At 40.4% G+C, this 22238-nt stretch overlaps 1 protein-coding gene across 2 annotated transcripts in view; it reads left to right on the forward strand.

Annotated features, from left to right (window-relative positions):
- The window catches only part of SLC25A16 (solute carrier family 25 member 16), a 33488-nt gene extending 16451 nt beyond the window's left edge, over positions 1-17037 (forward strand). For both annotated transcript variants that reach the window (XM_020807987.3, XM_072995206.2), the window contains exons 4-9: positions 477-540; positions 2405-2526; positions 4646-4712; positions 9472-9634; positions 13017-13085; positions 14506-17037. In XM_020807987.3, coding sequence (XP_020663646.1) covers positions 477-540; positions 2405-2526; positions 4646-4712; positions 9472-9634; positions 13017-13085; positions 14506-14662 — 642 coding nt within the window. In that variant the 3' untranslated portion in view covers positions 14663-17037. The remainder of the gene's footprint in view (positions 1-476; positions 541-2404; positions 2527-4645; positions 4713-9471; positions 9635-13016; positions 13086-14505) is intronic.
- The last annotated feature ends 5201 nt before the right edge of the window (positions 17038-22238 follow it).

A 22238-nucleotide genomic window follows, 5' to 3' on the forward strand; every position in this document is an offset into this window, starting at 1 on the left:
AATAGAATGTTAGCTAGAGCTTTTTACTGTTTTACTGTATCCTATAGGACAGTGGTTACCAGCCTTGGGTTCCTAGATGTTCTTGAACTAAAATGGCCAGAAGCCTTCACACTTGCTGTGCTAGCCAGGGTTTCTAGCAGATATAATTCAAGAACATCTGGGGACCCAAGGTTGGGAACCACTGCTATAGGAGAATATGGTTGATGGCTGGCTGGAACTCTGAACACAAGAGCACTGATCCTGGGAGATGAAGTTACATTATAATGTTCTGTTGTATATCTGTGTGTATGTTCTGATTTTACTGTTCTCTGTGTGTGACACTATGCATTTATAGACATTTTGTGCAGACTTTTTTGTAGTGAAAATGTAACATTAAAAATGAAAAGAAATTGTGCTTGTATTGAATTGTAGAGTGATGTTCACTTACCACGTACTAAGGAATATTTACTTTTTCACTGGAAACAATAATTTTGTAGATAATAAAGAAGAAGCTTGGTATTTCTGGGCATGTTCATCGGTTAATGGCTGGTTCTATGGCAGGTATTTTATGCTTCTGTATACTTTGTTAATTATTTCCATGCCAATTTCATTAATTTAAAAAGCAAAGTGTGTTGCTTATATACTGCCCCATAGCGCTTCAAGCACTCTCTGGGCAGTTTACAAGTTAATTATGCAGGCTACACATCCCCCCCCCCAGTGAGCTGGGTACTCATTATGCTGACCTCGAAAGGATAGAAGGCTGAGTCAACCTTGAGCCGGCTACCTGGGATTGAACCCTGAGCTGTGAGCACAGTTTTGGCTGTAGAACAGAACTTTAACCACTGCACTACGAGGCTCTTTAATTAAGCTTTAGATTGAAATTTCTTAATTGAATAAAATGATGACCAATATGATCCGAAATGTTTGCATGTTCAGAGGTAACTATCTTTCAAACAGATACGCAGAATCTTGCAAGCTCTCCCACTCTCTTTTTCGGCTAGTTGTATTAACAAGGGAGAGACCAACAGAACTAAAAATCTTTTCATAAGAGGCCATATATGCACAGCTGGGAAACTCTCAAGAAAGGAATATTGTTGGCTGCCATCCTTTATTGCATGGTGAGTAAGACTGTGAGTAACCAAATGTTGCTGAATTATAATTCACATCTTCAGTGACATCTGGAGAGTCACAGATTGCTCTAGTCTGCTGTCTTTTCTCCAACTCGTGATAATCAGAGGTGAATATGTGGCCTGTTATTTTTGGTTGTCACAGCTAACAGCCAGTGCTGTACCTAGTTTCCTTGAATCTGTTTTAAAATGTCTTCTAATTTAATGCTTGTTAAAGCATCTCACCACTATGATCCTTAAGAAGAAATGCATGAGTTTTGTTTCGTAGTAGCCACAGGATTGTTTCATTTAGGCTAAGAGATTTCTGTGCCATTTAACTATAGAGCTATAGTTAAACTGTAGAAACAACAGTGTGACTGGTTCTAAAGTGCATTTTTAGTAAACCACTTGGGCTGCAGCATTCACACCTTTCTTAGTGTGAAGTCATGGTAGAATGTTATCTATTGTAAATGGAGAATTGATATACCAAAGAGGCAATCAGTCCTCACATTTCTGAGTTAAAAGGTACATTTACAAACAATTGCAGTTCTGATCTGGTGATTATTATTTCTTAATTTTCTTCCAATAAAACTAATGTGTCAAGATAATTTGAACATTTAAAAACACAAAAAGAATTGGGGGGGAGGCTTCAGTAGTGCTTTTAAGATTAAAGTCATCTCACTCACAGCAGGGAGAAAAATCTCTGCATGAGAGTACTAGGAGGAAGATGCCATGAAAAGTCTATTGTAATGGATCTGTTTGAGAGGCACAGTTAAATGCTATGGTGGAAAAAACCCAATCTTGGATTTCCTGAGTCTTGTATAATTAAAATCTCAGTGGTAACACTTCATTGGTAAATAATTACCTTATAGTTTTTTTAAGGAAAAAAAGCCAATGGACTGAAGCGAAGAGGAGAAAAATGTTTCAAATAGAAGTGACCTTTATCACCCATTCCCATATGAAAATATTTTAGGAGCAAAGTGATCTGAGCTTTTAAAATTTTAAACAAAGGATTAAACATGTTTCTTATCATTATTTTCTGTCTATAGGAAATAGTATTAGAGTAAGTGTGCATTAAAAAAAATCACTTCAATTTCAAGAAGACGGGTTATTTTCATAATCAGAGTTTTTGTGGAACATCTAATCCTATGAAGAACCACAAAGTTCTGAACACCATGAAATATTCCCATGTGTTGCTTCCATAATAAATATGTCCCCTAAACTATGGGGAATTAATTTATATGCGTGAAAAAATAAACTTGTCAATTGTAAATATCAATTTCAAAATTTTAAATTGACTATTTGCATTTCTTGGCAAGGTATGACTGCTGTAATATGTACATACCCTCTTGACATGGTGAGAGCACGTCTAGCATTCCAAGTAAAAGGAGATGACAAATACAATGGAATTATTCATGCATTCAAAACCATTTATGCAAAGGTAATTTTTTTTCATGGTTTTATATTTTGTGTTTCTAGTGTATGTTAATATTCTGAAATAGTTTTACTTGTTTATACATGAGAGATATCCTAAGAATTTTGAAGTACCTGCTATCTCGTGTGACAGTCTCATGTTCTTTTTTTAAAACATTGTATATTTATTATACAGTCATTTATGAGAGTTCATATTGTAAACCAAACTGGAAAATATGCCCCAAAACAGCAAATTCAGAATAGCAAACAGAACATAGCATCTGAAATGAACAGACTTCAATTCTTTTGGGGCATGGGGATTAAACACTTTTCTGAAAAATTCCAGAGCAGGGTGTGTGTGCTTGAGAACATCCTACTCCTTGTGTAGGCCAGACTAAATTCTATGTGAAGCCAGAGGTTGGGAGTTTGATTCCTCACTGTGCCTCCTTGGTAGGCTGGACTCGATGATCTATAGGGTCCCTTCTAAATCTGCAATTCTAAGATAATGATGCTGATGATGCTGAGTGTACTTTATGAACATATACTACCTGGTTTGGCCATCAAGTGGGATAGGGAAGAAACTAGTTTTAATGTCAGAAGGAGCATGTGGAGGAAGAGAGTGGAACTTTACATCCTCTGCTTCTTATCTTGCCACTCTGGCATTCCTTCAGCTATTTCTCCTCAGCTGGGGTTGTGTTTCCCTACCTGCTCATTTTGATATGGGAAACAGAAACAGTCCTATGTGCATGTCTAGTTTGACTGCAAGTACTGTATAAGATGGAAACTGAAGCAGGGTCTCTCCAAAAGAACAAAACTAGGTCACAGTCAGAGCTTACATGACATAAGCATGTTCCTTGGGATCATTAAGACATTTTTTAAAAAAACCTGGTTGGTTAGCTCACTAAGTTAGGTCTCTAGCTGTGGAGCCAGAGGTTGGGAGATCAGTTCTTCAGTGTGCCCCCGGGAGAAGAGGCAGCTGGTCTGGCCAAGGGCAAGCTGCACAGTCCTAGGGTGTCACCAAAGGAAATCGTAAGCTGTAAGCCACTTCTAACTAGAAGACCATGGAAAAGGTCACCATAAGTCAAATTGACTTGGTAGCACATAATTATTATATGAATTAATGGGTAGTTCAGTAGTTTAGGTATCTGGCTCTGGAGCCAGAGATTGGGAGTTTGATTTAGCTCTGTTCGTCCATTACATGGACTGGACTCAGTGATCCATAGGGTCCCTTCCAGTTTTGCAGTTCTAAGATGATTATTATTAAGAGCCACGGCATTGCATTGTTCTGCTTAAGGCAAGCAACACTCTTGTATAATCTTTGGAATCCTAAATATTTAGTGCTCTTTCTTAGAAACAAGGTCTCTGATTGATACACTGTATAGAACATACTAGTGTAATTAATTCTGTGTAATACATAATGTGTCAAGGGTCTTACTTCCTTTGTTGTAGCATGTGAGGGAGAAAACTTATTTTAGAGATCGGGAGCTAAGAATGAGAAAGGCTGCATTAAAAGGGGTTAGATGGCACCCTGGGGGTGGGGAGGAGAGTGAGTGTTGCGTGTTATCAGCATACTGATGGCACCAAATCACAAAACTTCAGATAACCCTCCCAGTGCTTCTATGTATATGTTGAATACCATGGGGGGCTCTGAGGGACCTCACAGGTCAATAAAGGTTCCCCTTGACAATTTTTGTCCAGTCGTGTCCGACTCTAGGGGGCGGCGCTCATCCCGCTCTTCAAGCCATAGAGCCAGCGTTTGTCCGAAGACAATCTTTCTGTGGTCACATGGCCAGTGTGATTTAGACACGGAACGCTGTTTACCTTCCCACCGAGGTGGTCCCTATTTATCTACTCGCATTTGCATGCTTTCGAACCGCTAGGTTGGCGGGAGCTGGGACAAGTGACGGGTGCTCATTCCGTTGCGTGGATTCGATCTTACGACTGCCGGATCTTCTGACCCTGCAGCACAGGCTTCTGCGGTTTAGCCCACAGCGCCACCACGTCCCTTCACAGGTCAATGGCCAGCATGTAAAATATATAAGATGACGTATAAATGAAGAAACTGAACTTTTACATGTTATATTCATAGTGATTAAATATTTAATTCTTTTTTTAAAATTCTGGTCATTGCTGGCTTCTTCGAAAAGGAAGGTGGCATGCAAGGATTTTATCGAGGTCTTTTACCAACAGTAGTAGGAATGGCTCCATATGCAGGTGAGTAATACATGAATTGGATGGACTCTTTCCTATTAAATCTCTTGATGTCTAATTATGATTTGCAAAATTGTTCATATGGTTTTTCTTAAGTTGGAAAACGACATACGTTCACTACTCTAGGATTTGCACAGATGTGCCACAGAAGGAGAGTGGCTGGAAATGTCTTACAGTGGCTGATGAGAAATTAGTGATGATACTTCTATTGTCTTTCTCACCCTTCTTTCTAGAGGAATTTGTAAGACATGTCTCTCAAAACAGACAGATTGTTAGGAACCATCTACAAAATGCTCTGTTTCAACTATGGCTGTCTTTTGAACGATCTACACAAGCAAGCATACAGTATGGTAGAGAGCCGATAAAGTAGGCTGCAGATATCTACAGTGGTGCCTCGCTTAACGAGTGCCCCGGTTAACAACGAAATCGCATAGCGATTTGGTTTTTTGCAATCGCAAAAGTGATCACATTGCGATGTTTTAAATGGGAAAAAATCGCTTTGCGATGATCGGTAAGCTGTTTCGCTTACCAATTTTCGCATAGTGATGTTTTCCCAACAGCTGATCAGCAGTTCCAAAATGGCCACCGGGTAAAAAACATGGCTGCCCGCTGTGTTTTTGGACGGATTCCTCGCATACCGGGCAGCGAAAATGGCCGCCGTATGGAGGATTTTCGTAAGTTTTTTGCCCATAGGAACACATTGAAGGGGTTTCAATGCATTCCTATGGGCTTTAAAAAATCGCTTAGCAGTGTTTTCAGTTAGCGGTGATTTTTGCTGCACCGATTAACATCGCTAAGCGAGGCATCACTGTATTGGGAACTGTCACCTAAAATACAAAATGAAATGGAAACATTAATTGAAAAAATATATAGCTAAACAGATTGTTTATTCACGTTCTGAACAGCATTCTTCACAATTGATCTATTCCCCTAGTATTTATAGAGATCCTTTTCATATCAATCTAACTATACAACACTTTTCAGAAGGTGTTTGGTTCCTATTGCTTCTTTTTGAATATTTTCTTCAGTTCGCTCCTATTTATTTCTTGTAGGCAAGGTAAGCTTGTACTGTAAAGGGATCTGGTACTGCTCTGGATAGACTGGGAACCATAACATAATACTGATCATTTTCCTTTCTAGAAGGAACTTAGCTTTCCCCCTTAAAATTCCAGGATTGTGTTAAAAAAATTAACAAAAACATTTCAGTCTCAACAGAATTTGTGCGGGCTTCTTTATGAAAGAAGACTGCAGGCTTGTACTGTGCTGGAATCCTTGTCTGTTACAAAGTGAAACTCCAGTTCTCTGTTAAAATGCTCTGCCTAGACATATCTTAAACATTTGGGGGTTACAATTTGATTTCTTTCATTTGAACAAGAAATACTGTATACAATTTCACCTCTTTTAGACTTTCCTACTAATCAGTATATCTTGAATAATGGGTACTACTATTATGGGCAGTTTTATTAAATAAAACTAATAATAAAACTAATAATAATAAACTACTACTACTACTACTACTACTACTACTACTACTACTACTACTACTACTACTACTACTACTAATAATAATAATAATAATAATAATAATAATAATACAGTGCTCAAGGGGAGGTATTATAATGCTTTTTAGACCCCAAGCATAATTAATTTTGGGGAGGGAACATTCTTAGTTTACTGTTGATTTGGCTGTTCTGTTTCTTCTGCTGTAGTTGCAAATTTTACCTAGAGTTCTTACCATATTCCTTACTGCAGCTGTATTCTGCAGCCGAAGCCAGAAGGGCTACTGTGCTATCATAGATGAACAAAGTAACCTCAACAGAAAACAAAGTAAACTAGCCCTCTGTTCATATGAAAAACATGAAAATTAATGCAAAACTGAACAGGCATGGAAGTACGTAAGTCAGCATATGTTCGATGATAGATCAGATCATCATTACATACAATACATTATATTGAAGTAAAATATACATTTCAGGAGATATAAAATTGGACAATTTTGCAGTAAGAGATAAAATACAGTGAAATAGACATTATACGGAAGAAATGAACAAGAATCTGGTAGTTAACTCATTTTATAATTTTATTTTGTTTATTTATTTATTTAATTTATACCCCGCCTATCTGGCCCACCGGACCACTCTAGGCGGCTTCCAAATATAAAATCAAATAATAAAACATAGACAAATACATAATAATCAAACAAGAACAGCAGTAAAAATAAAAAGGAAAAGTAAGAAAAAATCAAGAGTTGGCTGGAGGGAAGGCCTGAATAAACAGCCATGTTTTTAATTGGGTTTTAAAGGTGCCCAGCGTGGGGGCCGCGCAAATCGCCGGAGGGAGATTGTTCCAGAAGCGAGGAGCCACCGCCGAGAAGGCCCGGTTTCGTGTCTTCTCCTTCCGGGCCTCTCTCGGCATCAGGCTCCTCAGCCTCACCTCCTGACTCGCGCGGGTGATCCGGGTAGACCTTGGTGGGAGGAGGCGTTCCGCCAAATATCGAGGTCCTAAACCGTTTAGGGCCTTATAAGTAAGCATTAAAACTTTGAAGTTGACACGGAAACAGATGGGCAGCCAATGCAATGCGGCCAGCGTTGGAGAGATGTGTTGATATTTTCTCACTCCTGTAAGGAGCCTGGCTGCCGCATTCTGCACCACCTGAAGTTTCCGTGTCAGCCTCAAAGGCAGCCCCACGTAGAGTGCGTTACAGTGATCTAATCTTGAGATTATGAGCGCATGCACCAAGGTAGTCCAATTTTCTTTGGACTTCTAATTACCCTCTATCTTTTTGAGAGCTGATAAATGCATTATGTATCAAGAAACAACAGTTTTCTGTAAATAGACTAAATTGTCAAGAAGTATTAATCTCATTTATTAATCAGGAAAAAAGAGGTCAACACTTGTATCAAAGGCTGTAAAGATAATAGCCGTTCTTCATGGTCAAATGACTATAACTACACATTTATCCATGAGTTCCTATGTGCTTCATTTTTATGGTATTCACACTGTTCTGAAATCCACGTGACCATAGTAGTCTACCGCTCACTATAAGATAAAATATCAACTGCCGTGTCATCATTAATCTTTAGAAAATACTTCTTCTCTTCAGATACCACAATTGTTGAATATGTAACCAGCCTGCTTATTATGTTTTTATATAACATGCAATTGCTAATGCTTTTGTATAACTTGCCAGACTCGTGTTTTTCATAACAAATAGAAACCTGGCTTATTTTCTTGTTTTGTTTGGGTACGTGCTGTCAAGCATTTTTGTTGGTTTGCTATAATCTAGTCCTTTGTGATTACTTTCTGATGGCTTAACAAGAATGGGAACCCTTTCAACTGAATTGCCCAGAAAAGGATATTCTTCAATCCACACAGCAACCATTTTGAAAACAATACAGTAGTGACCAAGATAGATGCTCAGTCTCTGCCAATATAGGATACATCTGTTTGTTTGCTTGATGGTTGCTTTCTGCCTTTCTCTCTTATGGGACCCAAAGCAACTTACAATATTGAAACAGTCAACAATGTAGTGAATCAGATTGGAGTACGCCCATTGAATTTGGTAACTTCTTCATAAATTCCCTTGATTCAATTGGGCCTACGCTAATCAGGTTTAACACACTAAGTCACATTTAGAGCAAGCCCCTTTGATTCAATAGAGCTTATGAAGGAGTTGACTCATCAAATCCCTATTAATTCAGTGGACCTACACAAGTGTGATTTATTGTACTAAACAACAGGAATTTGGCCAGTGTGAAATAAATTATCAGATTAAAACAAATACACTATGTAATTTAATACTATTTAAAATAAATTTAAAAATAACACGAAAGAGTTCTTCCTGCAGTTTAAACAGTTTAGGAATTACTGGTTGGCCACAGAAAGTGCGCATATGTGACTGTTTTGTACCACAGAATGTTAGATATGAGCAATAAAGTAAAAATAAGATAGTGAAATCATTTTTAGTTTTGTATTAAAGTCTCAATGTCCTAAAGTCTACATTATACTACTGGAGTAAAAATAATTGCTAATGCACTTGTACTGGATTATAGGTACACACCATTCATACTTTTTTTTAAACTTCAGAACCCAGGATTCTCCATTCTGTGAGTTCCACTTGGTAGATCGACACCTAAATTGTGTTTCCCTGGAGAAGGTATTGGCTGGGAGACTTCATAGCCTAGAATTGGCCAAGCTTGAGCTTAGTACTGTATCCTGGTCAAAAAGAAGGTTGCCTCAGTGCTTGCTGGGAGTTCCTTCCAGTCCTGCCTTCCTCCAAGTGAGCATAATTTAGGTGCAGGTCTAGCAGGTTGATGTTTTAGAATGTAGAATCCTGAGTTTTGGAGTAAAAATTAAAAAGGCACATGCGTACCAGATTATGCCATTGTGCAAATAATTATTTAAATCATTTGCACAATTGGTTGCTGAATCCCTTGCATAATCTCTTGTGCAAAAATAAAATAACTAATGGGCCCATTAAAATGAAGCGAACTTATTAACTAAAGCTAGTTTAAGTACTCTGATTTCACCAAGTTGATTCCAGGTAGAATTAACATTGATTTAATAGCCTTTATGTATAATATATTTTCCCCAATGGGAAGTAGCATAGCACATGTGCAGTTCTATTGTAAGTGGGTTTCAGTTATGCTTACTGTAAGGCTGGATTGTGCCTATAACATCTGTGTACCTGGAGTACTTTATAGCGTCTGTTTAGGTAATGTTGAGGTAATGTTTCTGTTAAATTTAAATTTTTTCCTTTCAGGTTTCTCATTTTTTACCTTTGGTACCTTAAAGAGTGTGGGACTTGCCCATGCGCCTACCCTGCTCGGGAGGCCTTCCTTAGATAATCCTGATGTCTTAGTTTTGAAAGCTCATGTAAATTTGCTGTGTGGTGGCATAGCTGGCGCAATAGCACAGACAATATCGTAAGTTATTCTAGTATTTTACTGCACTTACTGAAGAATTGTTAGGACAGTTTGCATTATGAACTTGTTTTAGTTCTAGTACCTCATCTTCCAAATCATTAAGTTTAATTTGATCAGAATCTTGGTCTGGTTCACACTCTTGTGATCTCGGAAGGAACCCCATTGCTCAGTGTAAGAACAAGCAATGTATCACCAAGATGGAGGAGGAGGGAAGATTTTAATATCTGTATGGAAGAGTCCAGATATACATTTGCAGTATATCACAGAGGTGATTACACCCGATCACATTCCATAAATATTTTAGTATATCTTTTCATGGGACAACACTGAATAAATGAGTATACAGCATGTATAACAGTGTAAATGTGCTGTCCCCTCAAAATAACGCAACACATAACCATTAATGTCTAAACCGCTGGCAACAAAAGTGAGTACACCCCTAAGTGATAATGTCCAAATTGGGCCCAAGTAGACGTTTTCCCTCCATGGTGTAATGAGGCCTGTTAATATCATAAGTCTCAAGTGTCCAAATTGGGCACAAAGTGTCAATATTTTGTGTGGCCCCTATTATTTTCCAGCACTGCCTTAACCCTCTTGGGCATAGAATTCACCAGAGCTTCACAGGGTGCCACTGGAGTCCTCTTCCACTCTTCCATGAGCTGGTGGATGTTAGAGACCTTGCGCACCTCTACCTGCCGTTTCAGGATGCCCCACAGATGCTCAATAGGGTTTAGGTCTGGAAACCTGCCTGGCCAGTCCATCACCTTTACCCTCAGCTTCTTTAGCAAGGCAGTGGTTGTTTTGGGGTCGTTATGTTGGAATACTGCCCTGCGGCCCAGTCTCTGAAGGGAGGGGATCATGCTCTGCTTCAGTATGCCACAGTACATGTTGCCATTCATGGTTCCCTCAATGAATTGGAGCTCCCCAGTGCTGACAGCACTTGTGCAGCCCCAGACCATGGCATTCCCACCACCATGTTTGACTGTAGGCATGGCACACTTGTCTTTGAACTCCTCACCTAGTTGCTGCTACACACACTTGACACCATCTGAACCAAATAAGTTTATCTTGGTCTCACCAGACCACAGGACATGGTTCCAGAAATCCATGACTTAGTCTGCTTATCTGCAGCAAACAGTATGCAGGATTTCTTGTTCATCTTTAGAAGAGGCTTCCTTCTGGGATGGCAGCCCTGGAGACCAATTTGATGCAGAGTGCGGCGTATGGTCTGAGCACGGACAGGCTGACCCCCCACCCGTTCAACCTCTGCAGGAATGCTGGCAGCACTCATATGTCTATTTCCGAAGCCAACCTCTTGATATGATGCTGAGCACAGACACTCAACTTCTTTGGTCATCAATGGTGAGGCCTGTTCTGAGTGGAACCTGTCCTTTTAAACCACTATATGGTCTTGGCCACTGTGCTGCAGCTTTTTTTTTATTTATATCCCGCCTATCTAGTTACTTAAGACCACTCTAGGCGGCTTAGTTTCAGGGTTTTGACAATCTTCTTATAGCCTAGGCCATCCTTATATAGAGCAATGTGACGTCCACCCTTGTGCCCCTTTGCTTGACCTTCAAGCCTCAGAGCACACAAAGGCAAACACGCTCTTCTTTTACACTTGCTGCCACCAGGTGATCTCTAAATCACCATTACTTCAGAAAGATTCAGGTCCACACTTCAAGTTCTTTTAAATAAAACTTTGGTTTATTGATTACAGAGATTCATAAATATCTTCAGTAGCTAATCACACCTAAATTTCCCAAACTACACACTCTCTCTTTCTCTCTACACACTGTCTCAGCTCTGCCTCTCAGCAACATTAATATGCATGAACTATTCCATTACATAACAAACATGAAACATAGACTAAATAAATAGAGAACGCTACAAGCAACAATTCATTTTTGCAAATCCGCAGATAGTTCATTATTATGAGGTGCCATGTGGAACTTCCAGAGACCAGTCTGAGAGAGTGAGAGCGATAACACCTGCTCCCCCTTCACACCCGAGACTTGTGACACTAACAGGTCTCATGGCACCAGGGAGGAAAAAGGGCTACTTGGGCCCAATTTGGACATTGTCAGGGTTGTACTCACTTCTGTTGCCAGCAGTTTAGACATTAATGGCTGTATGTTGTATTATTTTGAGGGGATAGCAAATTTACACTGTGATGTACAAGCTGTATACTCACTGCTTTACATTTTAGCTAAGTGTCATTTCTTCAGTGTTGTCACATGAAAAGATATACTAAAATATTTATGAAATGTGAGCGGGTGTACTCACTTCTGTGATATACTATACATATACATTATGTTGACAATATATTCTATTCTTTGGAGCATTTTTTAAATTTTATGACTCTTGCATATATTTTACTCATTTCTCTAAAGTCATTTATTTGAAATCAGTTGAAATCATGAACGTATTCATTTGCACAAGTAAAGTTCACCAAGCATCCAGATTCCATCCATCAGTTGATTTCTCTGTCAGTCTAAATAAGGCTTGTAGTGGTATATAACATAGTTTTAATGTGGCAGAGGATGAACTGAGCTGTGTTTGTAAAATGAAACACCAAGGAGGGCCAGTAAGTGGTCATAGAATACTTGATGCGATCACATTGCTAAAACTAGGTAGGTATGGACCTGATTGCTGGCCCAGATGGCCGTCGGGAATCCTATGTAAGAAGTCACATATAAATAAAATAAAACATAGAAAAGCTAGATTTTAAAACATATTATCTCTCAATAATATACTCAGAATTCAATAGTTGACATAATTAATTAAGTCGTATTAATGCTACACTCCTGTGCCCATTTGATTGAGAGTAATTTTTTGTAGTCTTTGTGAATTACTTCTTGGAAAAGATGTGTAGTGTTATTTGCCAAAGAAACATATTGCAACGAACAACATGTTATCATGACTATCATGAGAAAAATCAAATGTATGTAAAGCCATTTTATTCCAACTCGGTCAGATATGATTAATTTTTCTTCTAACAAACCTTCAAAATATTAGTTCAACCTGTTCTTAATTCTCTTCATTCTAAGAGAAAACTAAAATGATAAGGCTTATATCTTGTAGCAGAACTTGTCTTTTACAAGCAGAAATTTGGAGGCTGAATTCAAGCATTCCTGTTTCTTAATTGTTTTGAAAAGGAATTTGTCTACTAAGAGTAAAAAAGGCTTCTGTATGAGACCATGGAGTTCTTTTCCATCCCAAAATAGATAATAGTAGGGTAAGTGAACTATTGATCTGATGCAGTAAAAGGCAGCCTCATCTCTCCCATACTTTCATTATCTGAATTTGTTTTAATCCCTTCTTCATTGTACAAATATGCAGTGCTATATTTACAACAAATTCAACTCCACCCTTTTTCCAGATATCCTCTTGATGTAACACGCAGACGAATGCAGTTGGGAGCAATCCTTCCAGATTCTGAAAAGTGCCTGTAAGTTTAATGCCTTCATCTAAATTCCAAACTGTAATATATTGACATTGTTCTCTTGTTCTTTACTTCCAACATGTAGATATTAATTGCAAGGCTGAAGTGTGTAGAGAATGCCTCAGTCCACAATCTACAGATAATGCATCCTCTTCTTTCCCTTATTTATTGTCACTCCATGTTGAGACAGATTCTGTATATGTGTCTTGACCCAGGGGCTTCATCTGATCTTGTCCAATGGCTTTACATGCACCTTGAGGAGGAGGTTTAAACCTATCTCCTTATCCCAGTAATCCTATGAAAGTTACCTTAGGGTTATGGAGGTGTGAAGAAAGAGGCTTCAGCTTTCTGCCCCCATCTTCATCAGCATTGCTGCTTCCATCCTGTTAACTGCAGTACAATTAGCAGCAAGGAAGCAGTGGTGTTAAATGCTTCACAGTTATTCAAGAGAGCATTTTGAGAGCTGCACACATGCAGTTGTGGTAGATTCTGCACGTCTAGGCTAATGGGTTTCTGAATTCCATCAGTCAGTTAGTATTAGCCACAAGGCATTGTGTTTTTAAAAATACCTGTATTTTTCCATGTATAAGATGACCCGATGTATAAGACAACCCCCACATTTCCAACCCCAAATAAGAAAATGTGATTGCTGCTTTTCCCATCCTAAGCCCCGCAAAAGCAGGATCAAAGGGCTGCGGAAGTTGAGGGGGAAAGCAACGATGAAAGGGCTGCAGGATTGCAGCCCTTTGATCCTGCAGCCCTTTCATGGCTGCTTTCCCCGCCACTTAATGAGCCCTGTGGGGCTTAAGAAGTGGAGGGGGTAATGCAACGATGAAACGGTTGCGAGATTGCAGCCCTTTGATCCTGCAGCTCTCTCATGGCTGCTGTCCCTGCCACTGAAGTGCAGGGATAAAGCAACAATGAAAGGGCTGCAGGATCAAAGATCCCTTTCCCTCCATCCATGTATAAGATGACCCTCAATTTTTAGTCTAAAAGTTTTAGATAAAAGTATCGTCTTATACACAGAAAAATACAGTACTATGATTATTAGCTGTAGAGTACAAGGGGAACTGTCATGTCTCACATTTTTAATAAGTGATTATGTTATGAATACCAGTTGCCCTGCCCCATTTATTTAATATTATGAAGGGTGAAGACAACATTGTCTTCTGTGATTACCATTGTGTGTGTTTTTCATTGCTGCAGTGGAATAGCTGCATATGGATGTAGTAACTGAATATTGTCTTTTGGGTTCTTTCTGAAATAACCTTCTGCCTTCTGTGGTGATAGGTTTATAAGAAAATCAGATACAGTACTGTTCTCTACAACCTCACACTCCCCCCCCCACCCAAGTTCTTTATATCAAGTATTTGGGGAAGCTTTTTATTTTGTGCATATCAAGACTTAAACTCTGTTCTTTTTCTAGTACAATGGTACAGACTCTGAAATATGTTTATGGAAACCATGGAATACGAAGAGGATTATATCGTGGATTATCTCTGAATTACATTCGATGTGTTCCTTCACAGGCTGTTGCCTTCACCACTTATGAATTTATGAAACAGTTTTTGCACCTCAATTAGGACTTTTGAAATGTAGCTGGGAAATAACTTGTTTTCATGTTGTATTCAGAGGTAAATTTAAATTTCATATTGTCACTAAGGAATCAAGAGGATTTACAATTTTTTAAATTAAAAAAAGCATGGTATATGTCACTTGGAGGATGTTCAGTGAGGTTGGGTAAATTCTTATGTATAATACAGGTAGATCATTGATAGAAATACAAACTGAGTAAATTGTTAAAAGATGGAAAACAATTTTTATAGTGCTTCCTAACTTATTACACTTTTGTATCCTATTTTAAATGTTTGCTGGATTTTTTTTATTGGGAATTTTCTTTTCTAATATACCTTTGCTTATATACCTTAAGTAAAATGCAGTGGTTCAGTTACGGATTCACAGGGACATTTTTAGTTGAATTCATTTTGCCTTGCTTCTATAGAAATTAGGTTAGGATTGATATGGCATTCTGCAGTGCACTGGATAAATACACTTTCTGATATTTCTGTTCATAGTTAGTGTATAATTTCTCTTTTATGTTTTTCTAATAATGAGAAATACCAAAAATGTGCAGCAATCTCTTTTTGATACAGAATTCTTGAGCAGCATCCAAGATGGTGCAAGCCCAGTAAAATAGTTTTCTTTGAATACTTGACTCTTTATGCTCTCTCGCTTTTGAACCCGCCTAAGGATCGGAGTAGATGTCATATGGAAAACCCTACTAGGCTTTGTAGCAGCATTGTGGAGAAAAGGGATGTGCTAGAACAGTGTGTTCCTCCTGTTCATACAACCCAACCCACTTGCCTAATTACTGTTTTCTGTGCAAAATGGGGAAGGAAAAGAAAAGTATAGGTCTCTGCATTTCATTGTAGTTAGATGGAATTAACATTAAAATAAGTAACAGAGATATGCTGACTTATTTTTCCTTTGTCCCCAAATATGAAAAAAACACCTTTGTGATGAAGCAGGTAGTTGCTTTTCAAGTTAAATCTAAAGCCTCACTGGATGTATGGAATTAATTTTGTATTCCTTGGGCAATGGACCTTTTGTTTCTAGCAGTGCAATTCTCTACATGCTGATTAAGATGCACATCCCACTGTGTATAGACTGCAATTTCAACAAATGTATTCACTTTATTTCATTACTTCCCATATATACTAAGGGACTGATTCTAGGATTAATACAGGAGGAAATTAATTATGTAAAATATCCTTAACTTACTGTGAATGTACATTGGACTTGTTGATAAGATTCAGTTACATTTCTAAAATAATGGGGAGCAAGAACAAACAAAAATAACAGGGTCTGGTTTTAGAAGACACTGAAATTTTCATATTCTGTGGATTTATGATACTACTGAAAACTAAGGTTACACTGTAGCTTACAGTGTTTCATTATGTGTGCATATACATAGATTTATATATATGTGTGAATTGGATTGTGTATTCATATGGGTTTTATTTTGATAAGATGATGTGCATTTATGGTATATTGACCAAGGAGCACATTCTCCAAGAAGATGAAGAAAGCTTGTTTTTCTTAAAAAGATAATATCAAAAGACCAGTACCGTGGTGCAGTTGTCAGTTAGGGATTGCTGTTAAGCACAGGTTTCAAGCCTTAATTCCTTTCAGTAGCTGTCTTTGCACATGCAAAATATACAACATAGTGTTTTCTATTAAACTGAGGGATTTGGGAGTGACTTTTGCTGTAATTTTTCTGGTAGTTTGAATTTCATTTCATTAATTCTTTGATGTGTTTTGACCCAGAAAAAAATTGCATCCCAAGAATGTTAGCTTCTGCTCTTCAGTTAAGTTTCGGTCTAGTGCATGTGGATAACCTTACTATCAAACACAGTGTGGTATATGACTTCCTGCTTGCTTTTGGCAACATAGGCAACTGATGTTGCTGGACTGATGCCTAAGGGCACTTTAGGTGGTTATGGATGTGTTAGCATTGGCAGGCCTAGATCGGTCTCTTCACTCAGTCATAATGGCCAAATACCCCTCTACATTCATTTTCCTGTTGTAAATAGCAAGCTGTGTATTAAGTATTTTAAAGGGTTTGTTACATTCATAAACTCTACTCTGTTAAATTTTTTTAATTTTACCAAGCCTGATTTTGAAAATGATGGTAGCATGTCTCATAATGTTGAAGTAAAGCAATGTAATTTATTTATTGATTGTAAATACACTGTACAGAATGCATCATGGTTACAGCTATGTTACCAGAACTAGCAGTTGTAAGATAGCTGTTGCTTATGGTTCACAGCCAGAATATGTAATCTCAAAGTTCTGTGCTTGCCTCATTTTTATTAAAGCTGTATCTTTATAATTTGTTGTCACTATTGACAGATTTGTTCTTATTTTATTTGAAAATAAAGTGTCTTGAATGCCAGTATGACTAAGCATGTCAGCCAACATATATGTGTTTGAAATGTGTATATTTTCCTTTTATGCAGGCTTAGGTGTTTGATGATATGATACTAAAGTGACTGCAGTTAAATTCTTGAATTAGTTAAATTCTTGAATTCTATGAATTAATGTCCTGCAGAACATCCTATCATTAATAGACCTGCTCACAACTTCTGGAGTAAAACATTATGGCTTCCTTTACATGATCTTAAAAGTTATTTTTCTAGAAATCAAGTTGATGATTTAGGAAGTTCATGCTTTGTGCTACTGGCACACGTACTGAAAAGAATCATGAAGTTAGAAAGGGCCTGTAAGGAATCCAACCCACTGCTCAATGCAGGAATCAAAGTAGATCTGACAGATGGTTGTCTAATTTTCTCTTGAATGTCTCCAGCACTGGAGCAATCACCACCTCCCAAGGTAACTGGTTCCATTACCATAGTGCTCTAACAGTCAGGACTTTTTTCCTGATGTTCAACTGATACGGTCAAAAGACCAGCCAAAAAACAAACAAACATCAAAGTATATAAATATACAGAAGTATACAAAAATGGATCGAATGCAAAGCAATAATCAGTTCTGAGGTGAACAACGACAGCATCAAAACATTTCCCCTAATGCAATTCCAAAATGTCTAGCAAACCATACTCTAACTACAGAGGCTCATCCACTTTTAGGGTTCTTTTTCTAATGCCCATTGCAGCAGTAAGAAATTTGGCAACACTATGTGTAAGCGTGGGATTGGAGTCCGACAGCAGCACATGCATACATTGTTGCTCTGTACACCTGGGAAATCGGCCAATCAAAGGGGAAACAAGTTCTTCATGTACATCCTTGTAATATGTACACCACAACAGGACATGTTCAGTTGTTTCTATCTGCTCCATTCCACATGGGCAAAGGCGCTCTGCCCAGAAGATCTTTTTATACCATCCCTCCTGCACTGCTGAAGGTGCATTAAGCCGGGCCAGAGTAAATGCCCTTCTATGTCTGGGCTGCTCCAACTGGGCAAAATAAGGTGCTTGTATAACCTTGTATAAGCTGTCTTCTCTAAGGTAGAATTCTGGGGCACTGCTTAAATCATTTTGTCTCTCGATGTCCTCAATACACTGCTTAATGATTTTCTTTGCCCGTTCCATTCCCATGGTTAACAGAGGCTATTTTTGGCTCAATTGAACCCATTTTGACTTAAAGATGTCTTGCAGGATCAATGGTGCGAGACCAATAGGAAGATAAGACAGTCTGAGCCAGTGTGAGGGTTCGGGATCTGGCTCTTGTGTTTTTCCAAATAAATTAGCAGACATACAAGGTTTGGTATTAAGGGACGTGGTGGCGCTGTGGGCTGAACCGCAGAAGCCTGTGCTGCAGGATCAGAAGACCAAGCAGTCGTAAGATCGAATCCACGCGACGGAGTGAGCGCCCGTTGCTTGTCCCAGCTCCCGCCAACCTAGCGGTTCGAAAGCATGCAAATGCGAGTAGATAAATAGGTACCATCTCGGTGGGAAGGTAAACAGCGTTCCGTGTCTAAATCACACTGGCCATGTGACCACGGAAAGATTGTCTTCGGACAAACGCTGGCTCTATGGCTTGAAGAGCGGGATGAGCGCCGCCCCCTAGAGTCGGACACGACTGGACAAAAATTGTCAAGGGGAACCTTTACCTTTACTTTACCTTTACAAGGTTTGGCAACAGGAATAACATTTATTGCAGTGTTTAACAGAACACTGGTCTCAGCAAACACGTTCCAACTTTTCTAGCAGCTGGTTAGGAAGGGGTTTCCAAACTTCTTTAAAAGGGTTCTCCCTGACAATTCCAAGCCCTCAGCCAGTCCATAGATAACGCAGTGTTCAATATCTGTTTGGGTTCTCCTTCCAATAGGAATACAGTGTCTTCATCCCGGGGTTCCACTCAGGTGGGTTCCCTGGAGGTCTCAAAGGTCTGCCATGGTCCAGGCAGTATTCCCTCATCTTGGATTCCCTCAGCCTCCATTCTGTCCTCGTCTCTCTCAACCCTTTCTTTCTCTTCCTTCAACTTCCTCCTCCACTCTTTCGCCTCTGTTTCACCCCAGTAAGAAGGTCTTGGGGTCACCTCCTTTCTCCTCCTATAATCTGCTTCTTTCAGTATTCGGAGTCTCATTTTCCGGTCCATGGATCCTGCACCCAGATCCACTCCCAACCTGGCCGTAATTCCCCTTCCTCTCCTTTTATATCTGCCAGTCCTGCTTCCACCTCCACTCTCTGCTTCCATTCTCTTCCCGCCAAGTCTTTCCTGGTCTCTCTAACCGTTAACTTTTGAAACTCCTCATCTACTCTTCCCGGGCTCGGCTCCGGCGGTCCTGTCTTCCTGGCAGGGGACACAGGCAGGGTTTGGATTTCTTTCTCTGCCGTGGGCGGGAGGGACGGTACTCCAGTGAGAGTGATTCTACTCTCACCTCCAGTCTTACAGCCAGTACATAAGAATTGGTGTGCAGGTGGAGGAAATCCCATTGGGAGTCTGATCGAACACGACTTAGAGCCCATTATTGGGACTATTTCATGGCAATACAACTGGCAAAATGGCAATATTTTTCCCAGCCGTATTGCTTCCTCAGAATGTTTATCCAGCAGAGCTGTTTTGGGTGGTCCAGGATCTTCTTCAACCGGGAAATCCAGTGGAGGTCCCGGACTGCTCATCAGCTCGCTGTAATGAGTTTGCCATTCATTTTGAGGGGAAAAATCACTCAGATTCACAGTGGGTTGGACTCCACCATTACTGCAGAACCAGAGGATGTGTCCAGTGTGCTGTGCTTAAGTCAAGTATTAATGGATGAGTTTCAGTCGTTGAGACCTGAGGATGTGGACAGGGTGCTTGGATCTGTCCATTCTACTACCACTTCGCTCAACCCTTGCCCATCTTGCCAAATTGGAAGATCTGCCAGGGGGGTTTGCACCTGGGTCCAGGAGGCAGTGAACGCCTCTTTGAGGGAGTGGTCCCTACCACCTTGAAAGAGGCGGTAATTCAGCCACTCCTAAAAAAGCCTAACCTGGACCCAAGGCTGGTGGTTAACTACTGACAAGCGATGAACCTCCCTTATTTGGACAAAGTGTTGGAGTGGGTTGTGGCTCGGCAACTCCAGGCGCTGCTGGATTAAACTGATTTTCTGGATCAATTTCAACCGAGTTTCAGGCCAGGTTTTGGTATGAAGACTGCCTTGGTCGCCCTGTATGATGATCTTTGCTGGGAGAGAGACAGGGGGAGTGTGAACCTGTTGATACTCCTGGACCTCTCAGTGGCTTTTGACACCATCGACCATGGTGTCCTTCTGGATAGGCTGGCTGGGTTGGGAGTTGGGGGCACTGCTTTATGGTGGTTCCTCTCCTTGGCTGGCTGTGTCCAGAGGGTGGTGCTGGGGGACAGTTGCTCTGTCCCATGGGGTTCCTGTCATGGAGTTCCTCAGGGCTCGATACTGTCCCCCATGCTGTTTTACATCTACATGGAACCGCTGGGAGAGGTCATCAGGAAGTTTGGGCTGAGGAGTCAGCAATATGCTTATACTCAGCTCTACCTCTTGTTTTCCATCAATCAAGGTGAAGCGGTTTCTGTGCTGAACTCATGTCATCTGGACCTGATAATGGACTGGATGAGGGTTAATAAATTGAAACTCAATCCACACAAGACAGAAGTGTTATTAATAGGTGCTTCACCAGACAGGCTGGAGGGCCATTTCCCTGCCCTGAATGGGGTTACACTCCCCCTAAGGGACAGGGTCTGCAGCCTGGGGGTGCTCCTGGACCCCAGTCTAACTCTGGAAGCCCAGGTGGACTTGGTGGCCAGGGGTGCCTTCCTTCAGCTTCAAAAATTATACCAGCTACGGCCCTACCTGGACAAGCGGAGTCTCATGACAGTTACACACGCATTGGTGACATCTCATATAGATTACTGCAATGCGCTCTATGTGGGGCTGCCTTTGAAGACGGTCCAACAACTGCAACTGGTCCAGAATGAGCTGCGTGGCTGGTGAGTAGTGGGGCCACTAGGTGACACATCAAGTCAATTCTGTTTAAATTATATTGGCTACCAGTTGCTGCCCATGTGCAATATAAAGTGCTTGTTTTGAAATATAAAGCTCTAAACGGCTTGGGCCCTGGATACCTGAAGGACTGCCTCCTTCCATACGAGCCTACGTATCTAGCCAGGGGGCCCTTTTGAAAGAGCCATTCCTCAGGGAGGTAAGAGGAATGGCTTATAAACAAAGGGCCTTTTTGGCAGCTGCCCCCAGACTATGGAACGCCATCCCAACTGAGATTCATCTGGCGCGATGCTGAAGACATTTTGGTGCCAGGTCCAAACCTTCCTGTTCCAGAAGGTTTTTAATTGAAATAATATCAACTGTGGGGTGGCCACTTACACATCACCAAAACGTGATCTGTAAAATGGCATACTGTCATGTATACGTGCAGATGCAACATTACAGATTTTTACTTATTTATTATTTTATTTATTTGATTTATATCCCGCCCATCTGGTCCATACGACCATTCTTTAAAAAAGAATGTTAGAATTCTAAACATTTTAGAATTTACAACAATGGTACTGTACATGATAGGCTCCTGGTTTATTTCCCTTCTTACGGTTCAACTTGCTACGTTTTCAAACACAGTAAAATTTAAAAATGGGGGGGTGTCTGGTTGTAAGAGGACATGTGGGTATTCTACTGCAAAGACAGCAACAGAAGGCAAAGTTGCCTTCAAAGGAAAGCGACTACTTTTCCCTCAAAAACCCTCCCCTAGAGGTCGCAACAACTTGCACCCTCAGCTTGGCTGGCGGCAAATGGGCGGGCCGAGGGAAAGGGAGCGGGAACGAGCGAAAAGGAGCCAGAAAGGAGGCTCCACCCCCCGACGCCTGATAGGCCGGAGCGGTTGCTGCGCCCGCGCGATTTTTTGCTCTCGACTCCGGGGATCGGATCGACGGTGGTCGACGGACGTTGGGAGCTGTAGGTCTTCGGCTTTGGCGCCTCCGGCATGGCGGCGGGGCAGGAGAAGAGCGAAGGGCTGGATGAAGAAGCGATGTTGGAGGAGCTGATGGAGAGGAGCTTCCTCGAGGATGCCTCTCCGCCGACGAGGTGCTTTGCCTTGGGGCTGAGCGAGAAAAGCGCGCGGTTTCGTGATACGAGCAAGGAGGCTTTTTTTTCTCCCTCTTGCCTTCCGG

Source organism: Pogona vitticeps, chromosome 3, assembly GCF_051106095.1.
Source record: "Pogona vitticeps strain Pit_001003342236 chromosome 3, PviZW2.1, whole genome shotgun sequence".
Lineage (NCBI taxonomy): Eukaryota > Metazoa > Chordata > Lepidosauria > Squamata > Agamidae > Pogona > Pogona vitticeps.